The sequence below is a fragment of the Triplophysa dalaica genome, chromosome 14, assembly GCF_015846415.1.
Source record: "Triplophysa dalaica isolate WHDGS20190420 chromosome 14, ASM1584641v1, whole genome shotgun sequence".
Taxonomy (NCBI): domain Eukaryota; kingdom Metazoa; phylum Chordata; class Actinopteri; order Cypriniformes; family Nemacheilidae; genus Triplophysa; species Triplophysa dalaica.
The window spans coordinates 4062639-4078420 of record NC_079555.1 but is presented as its reverse complement, the minus strand read 5'-3'; the positions used below and the strand labels follow the sequence as shown (position 1 = coordinate 4078420).

The window sequence follows — 15782 nt, the reverse complement described above, 5'->3', positions numbered from 1 at the left end:
GTAGTGCTTTAATTCGCAATTTTCTTTAGAGTAGTTTGACAAACCTCTTGGTTTATGTTGTGTCTGCTGAAGATCTCTTCTGCTCTTTCCTCTCCTCCATCAGTAAACAGCATTATAATCTTGTTGCAGTTTGCTCTGGTGACGTTTGGCTGCTAAACATTTTAGCAAGTTTGTATGTAATTACACGGTGTGGCCAGCAGAGGTCAGTGGCGCACAACACTACTACTGCTCCAAATTTGGTGAACAAATATGTAGTGTTATGGTTTCCAAAAACACATTTTACAGATTCAAACAGATTACCTAATAAGAACCTAAACCAAAATAAAGTAACTTACGTTTGCAAGCTGGTCGAAGGCAAATTCAAAGCCTTTTGTGTAGTTGGTGATGCCTTTGGCTGTAATGTTCTGCACAGCGTCTTTGAGAATCTTTTTATTTCGAACGTTGGCTTGGACCAGGTGGTCGAAACAGGCTGTGTTATTCACTTTTGTGTTGAACTGGAAAAAAAAATATATATATATGTAGTTATCTTTCACATTTTTGCATCAGTTGCATGGACTTTTTGTCTAATCCATTTCACTTCATCTTTTTCCCCAATTATAACAATCAAAAATGTAATAAAACTGCCCTGACAAATATTTACTGTAGTACATACTATAAGAACTAGCCCCGCTTAACCGTTTCCTAGAGTCAAAATCTCGACGGCTATTGTGTTGTAATTGATGAAAATAATTTGATATGACAAGCTGGATACCCATACAACTTTCTAATTTTCTGTTCAGATAGGCTTCCCTGCGTTCTGTCATTTATCGAGCTGACCCCCGTGAACCGACTTCAAAGCTCGACTGTGTGTGTGTTTTGAGCACGAGAACCAGAAAATAGAGTTGGTGTGAAGGAAAGAAACAGAAACAAGAGGAAGGAAAAATAAGAAAGGGAAAAGCATAGTGGGGGGTGGCCATTAAAATGATGCCCAAAATCCCAACAATGGAAAAAGTCACAGTATGACAAACAGACGCAGGTGCATTACAACACCATTACAGTTAATGAGCAAATATATGTGGCGCTCATGCAAAAATTTAAATGATAACTATAACTGCAGATCTGCCCTGAGGACCTTAAAAAGCACATGATGCATTTCCTATACTTATACTTATTTAATACAGAACTGTTCTACATAAAGGCCTCTATTCCTTTTAAAGGTGCACAAAGTAATTGTTTCCTCATTAATTTCTTCCTCATTCAAAAAATTTTAAGCAAAGAAAATTAGTTGCACTTTAGAAAAAAAGTGGTTGAAATCACATGACCAGCTAACCAGACTAGCCAAGAACCCAATAAACACATTACTACACATTTCTATGTTATTGGATATTTTCGCTAGAAAATGGATGGATGGATGGATATTTTCGCTTGCAAATCAATCTTTAAACTAACAATTGGGTTTATTGGTGGATGAAAATAACCCAACAATATTTAGACTATATAAGTATGAATTAAATACAAGATGAATGCAATATCATCCAGCACTACAAACAGCAGAGTTCACTTTTAGTTTTTGTTGATGTTGCATGAAAAAAGAATGACTTCATCACCTCACATTTATTTCCATGTACACGTGATGTGAAAGATGACCACATCATTAGTCGGTGTGTGTCAGTCAATGTTGTCATTGTGGGATCAGGTGTCTGTGTGCTGTTGAATAAGCACGATGCCTGCTGAATGAACCGATGAGTCACGCTTCGATTAGTTGCTCCAGCATTGAGTGAATATTTAATTATCGCCACAGAGGTCCCCGTGACTCACGGCTCGCTGCATACGGCGGCTTATAAATGGAGCATCAGGAAACACTGATAATACACACACCCCCTACACACCAGACGTCGTTCACTTACAGTGTAGATTACTAACAAGTGTGGTTACGTTTTGTTGCGTCACTCACCGGAGGAAAACTACATAACAAAGAGGTTGCTTTTGTAAAGCTAAATGAATAATAAGGGGACAGTACACTCAAAAAACACCCATTTACTCTCCCTCATTACACATGAAAAACACAAAAGTTACAATTTTGAAGAACCTTTGTAACCAAACAACAATGAAACACATTGACTTCCATTGTATGGAAAACACATCCACTGAGACATTTCTCAAAATATCTTCTCAAAAGGATTGTTGTGAATGACACAAGGGTGAATAAATGCTCTTAGAATTTGTACTTTGGCTGTAAAAAACCTCTTAAGATCTCAAAAATCAACTCTTTTGCTTCTCACAATGATTTATTTTGGTAATGTTACTGAACTATAAAATTCATGTGAAGGCAGAATTTTATAATTTAGTAAATCTGAGAGCATCTTGTGACATTACCATCTCTTTAGCAACTCTAGAGGAGAGACATGAGACAAACTGGGGATTGAAGTAGAAGTCTCAGTTCACTCTTCTTTTAATCCTACTTCTATCTATGAGGTAGAACAGCAATTTTAAAAGTTGCATGTTTTATACGGCTTCCTAGAAATAGTGTCAATTGAAAAAGCAAACCTATAAAATAATAAAGCGAGAATGTATCTCCATTCTACACCAACGCCCAGCGAAAGCAACACGTTTCATACATAAAACCTAACACCTAACATTAGAGTAACCTCACGAGAGCAAATTAAACCTGTAATCTCGTGTTCACAGTTCAAACTGTTTATCATCTGCTGCCGGTCAATTGCACCAGTCAATCATTTCCGATGAAAATCCAGCCCATCCAGATAAGTCAATATAAATGATAAATTGGGTAATATCCTCCAACAATTCAGAGGCGGTTGCCACGGTGAAGCCCTAATGAGCATCAATAACCCTGATCCAATATTTGCTTTCATAAATTACTGATCAAATATTTATTCGGACAATGACAAAGAAAGAAATGAGCTGACCGGAGCAGAGAAACAAAATGGCTTATTTCCACTGGTCTTAACTGTAAATGTCACATTTGCATGGATATGCATTATAAAGCTCATAATAATGACCTCAGACAGTATGTAAAAGCAAATGTTGGCTGACTGACATTATCTACATGCTTAAAAACACTTTTTTACCAGCAGCAACGATTTTAAATTTGGATTTTGATGAATACACAAATTGAATTGCTTTCAGAGAAATCTTTGTTTCCTTTATGATAGTAAATAATATAATGGATCATGTAATGACACCATTCTAACTGACTGCATAACAGAAATGGCATTTTGGATAATTATTAAAAATTGACTTTCAATGCATTTCTCTAATAACAGTGTTATTTCAAGTAACACCACAGAGCATATTTTTACACTCTTCACAAGACGTTCAATATCTTCTGTGTGTAAGTGACCTTCTCATCGGCCTACAGATAGGGTCACACCACCAAACCTTGTATTTCCCTCAACCTCAGATGGGTTTTGAAAAATGTATGATGATATGAAATCCTGGGGCTATCGAAATATGAATCTTGGTGGCTATAGATGTGGCATCTCATTACAAAGGCTTGTTAAGAGGAGGAACATCTGTCGAGGGCTCTCGTGTGGCATTCAAGAGGGAAATGAGGCATGAGCACGCTCAAATTAGCTGATATCACTCAGAGCTCACAAATGCTTCTCTTCGTCAAATCATATCATAGGTGTTAAATACAAGATCATTCTTCATCTGAATTGGTCAGAGCATTTAAATTGATTTGGATAAGCAAATTGTTAGGAAAAGCAGACCAATGCTATTATTACAATCACTACATTCAGTGTTAGAATTTATTTTTTACATAATTAATATTGCATATAGGAATTTATATATTGTATGTCTGTCTTCTGTGTTTTCACCGTTTTATTGTTTTAACAGGTATACCTTTAATTGTTTTGCATATAGTCAATATGTCTCATTTACAGCTGCTTTTTAACAATGAAAATAGAAAAAAGCGCTATATAAATAAAGTTGAGTTGAGTATGCATTAACACTTATCTATACCAGTATACTGCACTCCCTTATTTTTTCATACTAATGCTAGGTTATTAGTTTACTAAAACTAAAACATTTATATTAGTTGAAATTCAATAAAACATCTGAATCTAAATATTATTTGAGTATCTAAATTCTACGTTAAATTCATGTGAGATGTTCAAATAATATCACCTTAAGGGTCACAAAAATAAAAAACGAAATAAAAAATAAAATAAAGCTAAATATTAATTACACACATAAATAATCAAATGACAAAAGCATGTTAAAAAAATGCTTAATATTAAACCAAAATTACTATAAAAATTACAAATATAAAGTAATTCAAAATCTTAATAAAACTAAAAAATAACTCTGCAGTGAAGCCATTCAGTATTATGCAACAATAAATGTTTTAAATTGCAATATACTTTGTAATATGCAGTTATCAGATGCACTATGATGTACGTCTCAATTTACTTCCTTTCCAAATGCCACACATTTCTTGGCAGGAATGAGTGATGTCTCGTGAAAGACGGGTTTGGCTTAGCTATGTGTTCAACATGTTCCTAAAAAGAAATCTTTAATTTGATTCACAGCTGAAATTTGCAGTTTATTGAGAAGTGGTTCCCTCTGGCATCACCTTGAAGTTTTAACACTGTTGTGTCATCTAAATCATAATAAATACTCATAATCCATCTCAATTTCCCTCTTCACAAACCAAACAGTTCATGTTAACTGTACATCTGTGCGCATTGGTGGTTAAATAACTACTTCATCGGTGGCGTTACAACACACTTTCTGTCCTTTTAATTGGTACATAATCAACACAATTTTATAGATGTATTTGGCCAACACAATAATAACCATAATGCTCGTCAGGCCCATCCTGTTCAAACCTCAACTGCTGCCATCTTTACAAATTTGTTTCAACTGAAACATTTCTGTTGTGGTAGGAAAAATCTTTTCTCTTTTTTACTTTCTGTTCTCACTCATACATGCACACACCACACTAGACTCTTATTGGCATAAGGTCCCTGAAGCGAAGCCAGTTGTCAGATCTCACAGAGCTAATCCTTTATCGGAACAGAGATTCACAAAAGATTAAAAGCTCATAATCCTCAAAAAAGAAAAACAATAAAGAAATCTAACTATTATTCACTGAAAATTTAAAGGGGCCCTTTCACAAAAATCTGATTTATTCCCTGTTTAAAGCAACACTATGTAGTTTTTCGACCTAAAAATAATGTCTCTAAAATTATTTCAGGGGTAGAACGACTCTTAACAGGACGGAATCTACTGCCGCTGCTATCTGAGGAGCCTCCTAGCTGCTGAAATCACACTATGTAAGTTCTGTGTTCGGGTCTGTACACACAGCCCCGCCCATCCCCTGCATGCGGAAGAGTGCAATAATATCTGACGGACTTGCTGCAAGAGGCAACAGGTTGCAAAACGGATGGAGACCCAACCTTCCTGCAACTGGATTTAAAAGTCTAATAGTCATTTTTTGCATGCTGTCCTGTACTTTTGAGCGTATTATGCTGTGCTAAGATTGTTTGTTGACCCACTTACGTTTCTGGTTCACAATTTATAATCGTTAGGTAGACGAGATAATGTTAAGTTGTCTGTGTCAATAGCTAACGTAGCATGATCTTGCCATGTCATGAATTTAGTTTAATGCTCATAATAGATGACTATCAAACCACAGTAAATGATTTGCGGTCACAAGTTGCTGATTAGTTCATGCACTCAGACTAATGTTATCAGGATTAATAGTTACCTTGCTAGGCACTATTCTCATTGCAAGTTGAGTGTAAGTTAGTGATTGCACCTATTACACAAAGCACAAGGCTTAGTCGCGAGTGTGATTCTGAAAATATAACTACAGTTAAGTATTTTTTTTTTAGATACTAAATACATTCACGTCAATGCGTTGTGTTTTGGGTGACTGCAAATGTGCTATGTAGCTAACATTAGCATGCTAGCTGATATGTAGCTAGCACGCTATGCACTTATTTTATGTCTATTAAATACTAATGATTTCATGTTTTCATTCTCTCCCTTGTTTACTTCAGCTTTAATCCTCGTAGTAACAAGGCCTGCCAAACTAGGCCATCATGATGCAGATCATTGGGTGCGTGACATCCATATCCAGCTCTGGTGCGTGGATTAAGGTAAAAACAAATGTTTTGTAGACATTTGGATGCGTTTGTAAAGGGTATTATGGCAACCTCTAACTGCACACATTGAGCTTGAACGTTTGGGTTCCATAATAAATATAAATTAGCTTACTTGCAATACGACTGCCATTAGCTTTAGTGGCTCACCGGAAGTCTAAACACAAACAGCTCAATGATGGTGGCGCCCATATTTACGCCCAAAATAAGACGGATAGCTCAGTAGTATACCCAACAGGGTCCAAAGTGAAATGAAGTAACAGCAGTTTCTGCTTAGTCAACAAATTCACGTGTATTGCGGTGGCCACGAGGAAGATTATACAGCAACAGTATTTACGACACTGATAACAGACAATTGCGCTTATCAACCACATGGGGTTAACCATAAGCAAAAGTTCTCTAGTGTTGCTTTTAGTGCTATAATTGGGCCTCTGGTGCATCTAAGCACCTCAGAAACTTGAAAAATTACCAACCAGTAACTTTGTTTATGTGAGCCTATCTGTGCAAGCCTGTGAGAAAATGAGCCAATTAGATTAAGCACCCTTTTTTACATAGGAAGGGGTTCATAAATCTGAAAGTTTCCACCCATGATGATGTCGCCATTTTTGCTTTCGCAAGTGACATACGTGTGTCAGTTCCGACACCGTAAAAGTTTTCTTTCACTTATAAAAAAGCGTTTGGTCAGTATATAGGCCTATGCGACCAGTCTTTCATGTGTACTTTTGCTTATAGAAAACAACGTGTTTGGTGTTTAAAGGCGAGACCCTTCTTTCTTGTTTTGTCATAGGAAGCACAGGCTCACAGTCCTGGCTTTGTTTGCTGCTGGAAAAGGGGCGGAGACTAGCAGCTCCTTTGCACTTAAAGAGACACACACCAAAACAGCTTGTTTCTCCTCACATGCAAAACTGGCCATTTAGAGAATGGTATAATAAATATCTGTTTTGAGCTGAAACTTCACAATTCATGTATATATATTAATGATACCTGTCCTGAGCCTTACTAGTACTGACAAACAAGTTTAAGGCTAGAGTTGATCACTTAATAATGTAAACGAATTGATAACAATTAAACAATAACTCAAACGCATTTTAATGTCAGTCTCAATCCTGAAGACCAACAAAACTCTGTTACTGTACACCCTCTATGAATGCCTTCTGTGAATGTTCGGCAGACTTTGTAAGAAACTTAGACAGCCAAAACTGTTGTGTCAGGGCGGATAGTCCTGTATACTAAATACCTTTAGTCAGAGGAAAGGTTGAGAAAAAATCACGTTCAGAACAAATCTGGCAAGACCAGAGTAAAAAAGCTCCTAGCCAAGATGGATTGGAGGCTCCTTCTAGGAGGAATGATATATAGCAATTTCCTGCCTGTTTCTCCGTCTCTCTTTTTCACTCAGTCTGATCTCTCCGCCTCACTTTGTCCAGCCATTTTCAATTCAGCACACAGAGCCCAGAAGCAGCCTTTTCATTAAGCGCCTGTTTTCAAGTGGCAAGCTGAAACCAGATCCATATTTCATTACACCAGCTCTCTCTCTCCCTCTTCTTTTTACACACTACTGTTGCATCACACAGAACATATCCGACAGCCTACATATACTCTAGAAACTAAAAAAATCCTGATCATGAAGATGCTTCCGGTGGCACATTAAGATGGTTAAAAAACAGCTAATGGCAAGATGCTAAAACACTGCTATGGTGATCAACATCGAGCGTGTGAGTTAGTGTGAGCAAATCCTTAGTTTTGCACACAAACTAAACAATGCAGTTAAAGCATACATACCCATAAAGGAACTGCCGACACATAGCACGCAATCATACTTACATGGACGACATTGACATAATCATCATCGGAAAGAGTTTCCAGCATTTCACTGACAGAAGTACGGATCAGTTTAAGGGTCAGTCCAGACACGCTTCCACTCCTGGAAAATAGCAGTTAAAGGAATTGTTCAAATAACTTTTAGAGAAATTGGAGGCGGCACGACATTTAACGGACTCTCGCCAAAATTATGTCATTTGTAACTGCAGTTGCGGCAATACACCACAGTGGAAGCGTTGTTTCATTATCAGCACACTGAGGCGCTAAAATTAGTTGCAGAACAAGTACGTTTAATTTCTTGAAATTTCTTAAAGTAACATGACGTACAAGATTGTAATGTCTTTAGCTGGCCAGTTGGATCGCCTGTATCAGCATATACTGTATACAGCGAGTTCGCCAGTATTAACGCACACTGCATTCAGAACGACTCGCACACGAATGACTCTTTTGAACCGATCTATTTAAACTATTGAACTTTTCAGTCGCTAGTGAATATAAGAGATCATTTAAAGTGAGCCACAGAGAATGCAAGTTGTGAATGAGCTTTGCTCATTTAGTAAGACTGGTAAATTCATTTAGCTATTTTGGGCAAGTTAGTTGAAAATGATCAAATCTTTTTTAGTTAATAAACAATGTATGTTTGGTTGAATAAAAGTAAAGTTTCATTTAACTTAATAATTGTCATTTTCATCTAAATTTATAAAACTTTTAATATGTCAAAGCCACTTTGGTTAAGCCACGGTACGGTAAGGTACGATTGACCTATGTGTGTGTACAAGATCAGGATGGCACCACTTCCGCCTCATTTTGAGACAGGAAAAAGCCCTGGTGAGTAAATGAAAAATAATTATAGGGTGCAAAAAAATCCTCTTTAAAGTTGCCCATCAGAGGCGCTGTAGCAGGCCGTTGTTAAGAATAAACAAGTTTTTTTTTACGCTCTCTATGGGCTTACTGCTGTTATGACGTTGTGGAGAGTAGATGATCCCGAAAGCAGAAATTCTAAGCTTTACATAGATACCAAACTTGAGTGGGTAATTCCCAAAGAGTGAAGTTTGTAGGCGTGTCTCGCGATTTTATGCATCCACTCACAAAAATAAAGTTTCGATATATTTACGATAAGATATATTTATCTTCACGGAACATGATCTTTACTTAATATCCTAATGATTTTTGTCATAAAAGAAAAACCAATAATTTTGAGTCAATACAGTGTTTTGTTGGCTATTGCCACAAATATACCCGTGCTAATACCCGTACTCGACTGGTTTTGTGTTACAGGTTCACAAATATTTTTTAACAAACCAACTTCTAAAGATAAAGTTCTAACTTGTTAACTTTCAGCGAGTTGCTAAGCGTAGGTAAATGTTATAAATGCAGCACAGCTATTGACCAATCATCATCCAAACCCAGAACTCTCAGAGTTTCCAGAACTATTTTATAACTATATTGTACATGAATTAAAGAAAGCATTAAACTCACGCATCCACAAGAATCAGCATGTCCTTGGGTGAAGCTGCACCTTGAACATACCTGAATACACAGAAAAATATTCACGATCCCTTTCAAGCAAGCAGAAATTCTTACACCAAGACATCAAAGAAAAGAAGGTATCAGGAAAAAAAGAGGGTGAATAAAGGACAGAGTTCAAGAGCGCACACACAAGAAACGCACAGAGAAACACGTATTAGTACCAAGGTCGTCGCCGCACATCATACAGGTCGATTTTACTGGGCGTTTTCCTGGCATCCATCCAAGGGGAAGCTGAATAGATAGAGACAGGAAATGGAAATATGAGTGACCTTTGTACCCAAACTCCATCTGATTTTTCACATCTCTGTCTTGAGTGAACCCTAGTCCTGCGTCAGGTGGGGGCTGGTCTGCGGTTTATATCGACTGCGGTCGTGTGGAAAGAAGACCCACGGTGTCCCCGGCAGAATTTCAGCTTCGATTTTTCGTTTTAACAGTATGTTCTTTTTTAGTTCCTGGCAAAATAACCCTCTGCAAATGAGGGTACTCATCTGTGACCATCAAGGCTGAAAATCCTAACAAGGGGCATTTCTACATAAACGGCCTCCCACGTTCTGACATTTAGTGAGTGGATCTCAGATATAAGGGCCACCAGACAGTCTAAGACACTGTGATTCGCCTGTAACATACTAATTGACCGGCGTTCTTGGACCTATAATGAAGCAACGCTTACAAGAACGCCAATATGATAAATGTGCCCACGCATCCATATGGAGAAAATCCATGGTGGCTTAAATAGTTTTCTTAATATCTTAAGGCACAGTATAACCAGAAATAAAAACGCTGTTATCATTCTCACCTCAATATTCTTCCAAACGCAAAACAATATTAAAAAAACAGGAATTTTGAAGAAACTTTTTGAAGACAGAACAACATCACAATAAAAATACAAGCATATAAAATAAGATAAGCATATAATATCGGGAAACGATTCTCTAAAACCTTATTAGCCACATTAAAGCTTTCTGTATTCATTACACAAAGCTCCTCAGTGGTTTTGGAAGTCATTGTCATTTTATATTCTCAAATCATTTATGCAACTCAGTCTTCAGTTGTCAGATTCAACGTGCAGCAGGTTATACATGTACACCATCAAACCTCATCGGTTCTCGTGTGCATCACGGCTGAACATCGATCTTTGTGTCAAACCAGCATCATTTCATATCAGAAAAGTCTGCAGACTGTTCCTCACATAAACCTTCAGAAGATTTGAAATACAATGCCGTATTTAATGGTACTTTCGTGACCTTTCTGTAGCTTGACAGAATGTTAAACAGAGTAAAAAACTCAGATCACTTTTCATTGTGTTCCATTGTAACAAACAGCCTCATGCTTGTTTGAAAGTACTTCAGTGTAAAAACAAATAACATTTGGGTAAGCATTTTCTTTAAATGAAACAGCCAGTAATTTCAGCAGCGCAAACCCTCATGAAGCTGTTAAGGGTCCAAGGTTCGTCTGTGGCTAATGCACAATTTATATGCAAAGATTTCAGGAAATTTTAGGCAATTATAAAACTAAATGTAATGAAAATGAATCGTGTCACTCATTATTTCTCTCCTCCGTCATCATTAAAGCTCAAAAGAATGCAATAAAATCTCTGCTGAGCTGGCACGATATTTCATATTAAAATTAGTCATAAACTTTGCTGTAATTTGAGCTGGGACTACATGCTATGTTTACCAATTAGAGACGGCAGAGTCACACAAAGAGGAAACGGGTGGGTGATGAATTGAGATTGTAATGTGTGCGTACTGAAAGAAATAGGAACTCATACGGTTACCTGGGTAATAACGAGCTAATCCAGTCGCGCTGCCGAACACTTGCCACAGAAGCGTTGGGTCTTCTTCTCTGTTCTTCTTAAATACGTCATCTAACGCCTCGGTCCAGTTCAGCTCGTTCAACACAATTGTGGCTGAAAATTTTAGGCAGAAACATGCAAAGTTATACACAGAACATATTTTATTAAAACTGCGTATTAAAATAAAAAAATAGTTAGTAAGAAATCTTTCAAAGTCATACAGCTGGACTCGTCATAGCAGTGCGCTAGCTGTGAATCGCGTCTTAATTTATGATCCTTAACATTTGTAGTACTTATGATTTACAATTTTAGCTATCAAGTAGGATTTTGCATAAATTGTCTATAAATGTAACCTGCAGTTTTATGTTTCAAACAGAGATGGTGATAGAGGCAAAAGTTCCATATTGCAGCTTTACCAGTTAAATTGTTTTATAATTAAAATAATTTCAAGAACTCTTGTTTTTCTTAATTTCTTTTCTGGGTGTAAGTAAAAATGTGTTACTTTCGTTGTCTAAAGGCAAGAAGAAAACAAAGCTGTCCATTCCCCTGATCTCAAGGGAATTCATATCTATTTTATGAAGTGGCTAGTTTGTATGTATCAGTATGATGTGAATCGTAAAAACGTACGATTATTAGAAACACCAAAACTGATGCTCCTCCCCTGACCCTTCCCCAAAGCTTCATTGGCACCAAAGCAAATTGTATTAAAGTGTACATATGACACGGCTTAAACTAATATTACTGTTTGTTTTCAATGTAATGCAAGGTGTTTACACGTTTAAAGATTAAATAATGCTGTATGTCCTCTTTGCCCCGCCTCTCTGAAATGCACAGATTTTTTCAAAGCTCCTAGTAATCTACTGACGTAGATTTATGAGGGTTTGGTTACACGAGGCGTTTCAGGCAGGTCTGCATATTATGGTTTTGCATATTTTTATGTCTCTATTACATGGGTCACTTATAACACATCAAAGACACATAAAGACACATATGCGCGCCATATGAGCCCTTTAAAACGTAGAAATAAGAATGTACAAATTCATTCGAATAAGCCATCTCGAAAATTCGTTATGATTCCCATGAGATTCTTTTTTTTCATTTACATTTAAAAAGGCTACTACTGAGCTTTTCAAAGTCCTACGTATTTAATTAAAACGATTAAACAGCATCATACAGCTACAAGGTTTACACGTCCTATAAAAAACAGAGAAATAACCCCATCTATAATTAAAAGACACATTTCACAATACGACTTTCAATAGCCTTTCAGTACTACATCGAGCAGAATCCCACCCCCCTAAAGGAAACCCGCCTTCTATCAACAGAGGTCATTCGGTGCTTATGGTGACTTTATCATTCCAGCGAGAGAAAATGAAGAAAATAGGAGAAGAGGCGAGACAATAAGGAGTAATTTACACTCAACTCAACCGCTGTTAACAGTATAATTCTGCACAGAGGGCTCTTCACCACCTCAGCCGCAAACAAACTGATTGACTTTATTACATCACCACTGAGGGTACCATGGAAACCTATAATCATCCTATCAAACCTCATGCCTCAGAAAGGGCAGCGTGCTGATAGGCAGTAAGAAGTGCTGGTAGCGATAATGCTAATGAGGTGAGAAAACAGCCTGCTTGTCAACAATTATTGTAATGAAGCATGAAAAATTCAGTGTTATAACAACCATAACTTATTTTATCGTCTGGCGTACAGCGGAGGCAGGCTGAGCGATGGAAACAATGGAAACCAAGCACATTTTCTAGACATCTTTGTCCAAAAAAACTCAAAAGACTGATCAATGACTACAGAGGAACTGCTGACTGGACAGTAATAAATCAGGTTAGGCTTGAAAAGGGTAAATGTTATTCGCAAACACAGACACAATTAGATATTTACATATTTAGCAAAAAAGCGTGAGTGATGCATGCCCATGCAAATCCGACTGACACAATGCAATGTGTTTTATACCGTTTCTGGATGTTCTGAGTGGTCTTTCCTTCAGTCTGTCTGAGATGAAAACCCAATTGTACAAATGCTTACGAAAGTAACAGCACATCTCTCCTTATTAAATAATTAAAAGGGACAGTTCACCCAAAAATGAAAATTCTGTCATCATTGACTCATCATTGACATCTTTGTTCCAAATCTGTATAGATTTCGTTGTGCTGCTGAAAACAAAGGAAGATATTTGAAAGAATGTCAGTATCCAAACAGATCTCGTCCCCCATTTACTTCCATATTATTTATTTTCCCTACTATGGGAGTCAATGAGGGTTTCTGACATTTTTTCAAATATCTTCCTTTGTGTTGAGCAGAACAAATAAATTTATAAAGGTTTGAAACCACTTGTATGAAGAGTAAATGATGACAGAATTTTCATTTTCGGGTGAACTGTTCCTTTAAGACGCCATTTACATCTATAGGACAAACAATGTCAGATACACGTTATGGATTGAATCTTTAATCACGTAGTAAATTACAATACAGCCAACAAAACACACGTTAGGAAAAGATCTCTTAAACCACTCACTCTAAACCATTTTCCATCATTTCAAAAGTAAAGAAGAGGAAATTTGCCAGCTGTCCTTTCTGACTTGTCTCTCTTAATAGTTAAGTTTTTTCAGTGTTAGCTGACTGGTACTTGGGGGGTGGCACCCGCCCTCCTCTAGAAACCCTTAAACGATGTACTACTTGATCCACAAAAATCCAATTTTCTCCCCGGCGGGAGCAACGGATCTGTGTTATTTCTGTGCGGCTGTGTGTGCGCGCCTGGGGTTCCGGGCTATTTGTGGTCTGAGTGTTTGATAGGGCTGATGTGTGCAAACTTTGCTTTTAATGCCTCTAGAGAAAAGCCGTCAGGTTCTCGCTGCATTACCGAGAGTCAACAAACCTCTGTAATTAATGAACATATAGACACTTGAGTAATTGGACATTAGTCGCGAGCCACTGTGTCCCAGCACGCTGAGTTTGAGAGGGTCGGTCTGGACGGGGATTCGCACACACGTACAACGTTTCCTTCAGGCACAAGGTCAGGTCAGACCCAACACCAGGGCAATTATAACTCAACTCTTTCTGCCTCAACACTATATGTCTTTCTGCTTCTGTACGTGGGTCTTTCTACCTGTGAAAATATATTTAAGGTGAAACTTCAGCCAAAAATGAAAATTCTGTCACCATTTACTCACCTTCGAGTTGATCCAAATCTGTATACAATTCTCTGTTCCTATGAACACAGAGAAAGATATTTGGAAGAATGCTTATAGCCAAACAGATTTTTCCCCCCGATTGAGATAGCAAAAAATACAATGGTAGTCAAAAGTGCCCCAGAACTGTTTGCTGTCCTTCACTCAAAGTGTCTTCTTTTGTGTTCAACAGAAAATATTTTTTCCTACTACGGTAGTCAATGGGGGGGGCAAGATCTGTTTGGTTATAAGCATTCTTCCAAATATGTTTTCTGTGTTCATCAGAACAAAGACATTTATACAGATGTGGAACTCATGACAAACAAAATAAAAAATTCTCTCATCATTGACCCTTAAGTTCTGTATATGATTCTTTCTTCAGTGGATCACAGTAGAAGATATCTTGAGAAATGTTTTTTCTCCAAGGTTTTGTGTCAATACAAATGTATTCAATGGGGTCCATTGTTGTTTGGTTGCCAATGTACTTCAGAATATCTTATTTTTTCTCCAGAAGAAAGTCATACAAGTGTGAAATGACATGAGACGAGAAAATGACAACAGAATTTTCTGTATAAAGATCTGTGTTTTGCAATCTGCAAGTTTTTAAACCTATTCAAGAGAACAATTAATAGACATCACAACTAACCAAAAGATGCTAACAGGCTTGGCCTTCCAAATAACCAAATTGTACCCTAACTGCTTTTGCAAAAGATTAACTTCTTCCACATAGAATTAGAAACAGAGGACTACAGAATGACTCACAGATAATTGTATAAAATAGCATACAATTACAGGGCAAACAATGATGAAACTCCTTTCTTAAATTACATGGGCAGCCACCTCTGTGAGTGTTGAATAGTCTTTTGTGTGGCTGTTCAAATCTCTGACTCAGTGGAGATCATTTTAAACAACTTTGTTTACCAAAGGGCAGTATGGCCAAAGTAATTAATTACATACATTCATTTGTCATCCATTAGTTTGTGTGTTGTGAATATAAGTGTTTATGTCAAGGTCAACAGTGAACAGCTGTCTAACACAAAAGCACCAGACATGAACTCAGCAGGCCAACAGAGGCTTGACCGACCTGCTATCCCTGCTACAAGAAAAAAACGTACTTTACTTAACCAGACTCCAAGCAAGCAATTGTGTATTCAAATAATAAAAGTTTCCCCAAAGGACCCTAGCTGTCAAAGACCTTCCATTTTATAGTGCTTTTCTGAAACCTCACGCAAAGATTTTTGAAGCTACATCCAAAGCAATCACCAAAAAGTGTCTCACAGGATTCCCAGCAGTAGATAATACAGCATGCAGAACAGATGGAGATCTATAGAAGCGTGCGCGTAGGGG

The 15782-nt window shown here is 37.3% G+C and overlaps 1 protein-coding gene across 1 annotated transcript in view; it reads right to left on the bottom strand.

Moving 5' to 3' along the window:
• Nucleotides 1-15782, bottom strand: part of LOC130435603 (voltage-dependent calcium channel subunit alpha-2/delta-1) — a 90471-nt gene that overhangs the window by 36676 nt on the left and 38013 nt on the right. Inside the window, exons 7-12 of the mRNA XM_056766351.1 lie at nt 11236-11367; nt 9620-9689; nt 9408-9458; nt 7932-8031; nt 336-494; nt 45-152 (exon numbers count right to left, since the gene is read on the bottom strand). Coding sequence (XP_056622329.1) covers nt 45-152; nt 336-494; nt 7932-8031; nt 9408-9458; nt 9620-9689; nt 11236-11367 — 620 coding nt within the window. The remainder of the gene's footprint in view (nt 1-44; nt 153-335; nt 495-7931; nt 8032-9407; nt 9459-9619; nt 9690-11235; nt 11368-15782) is intronic.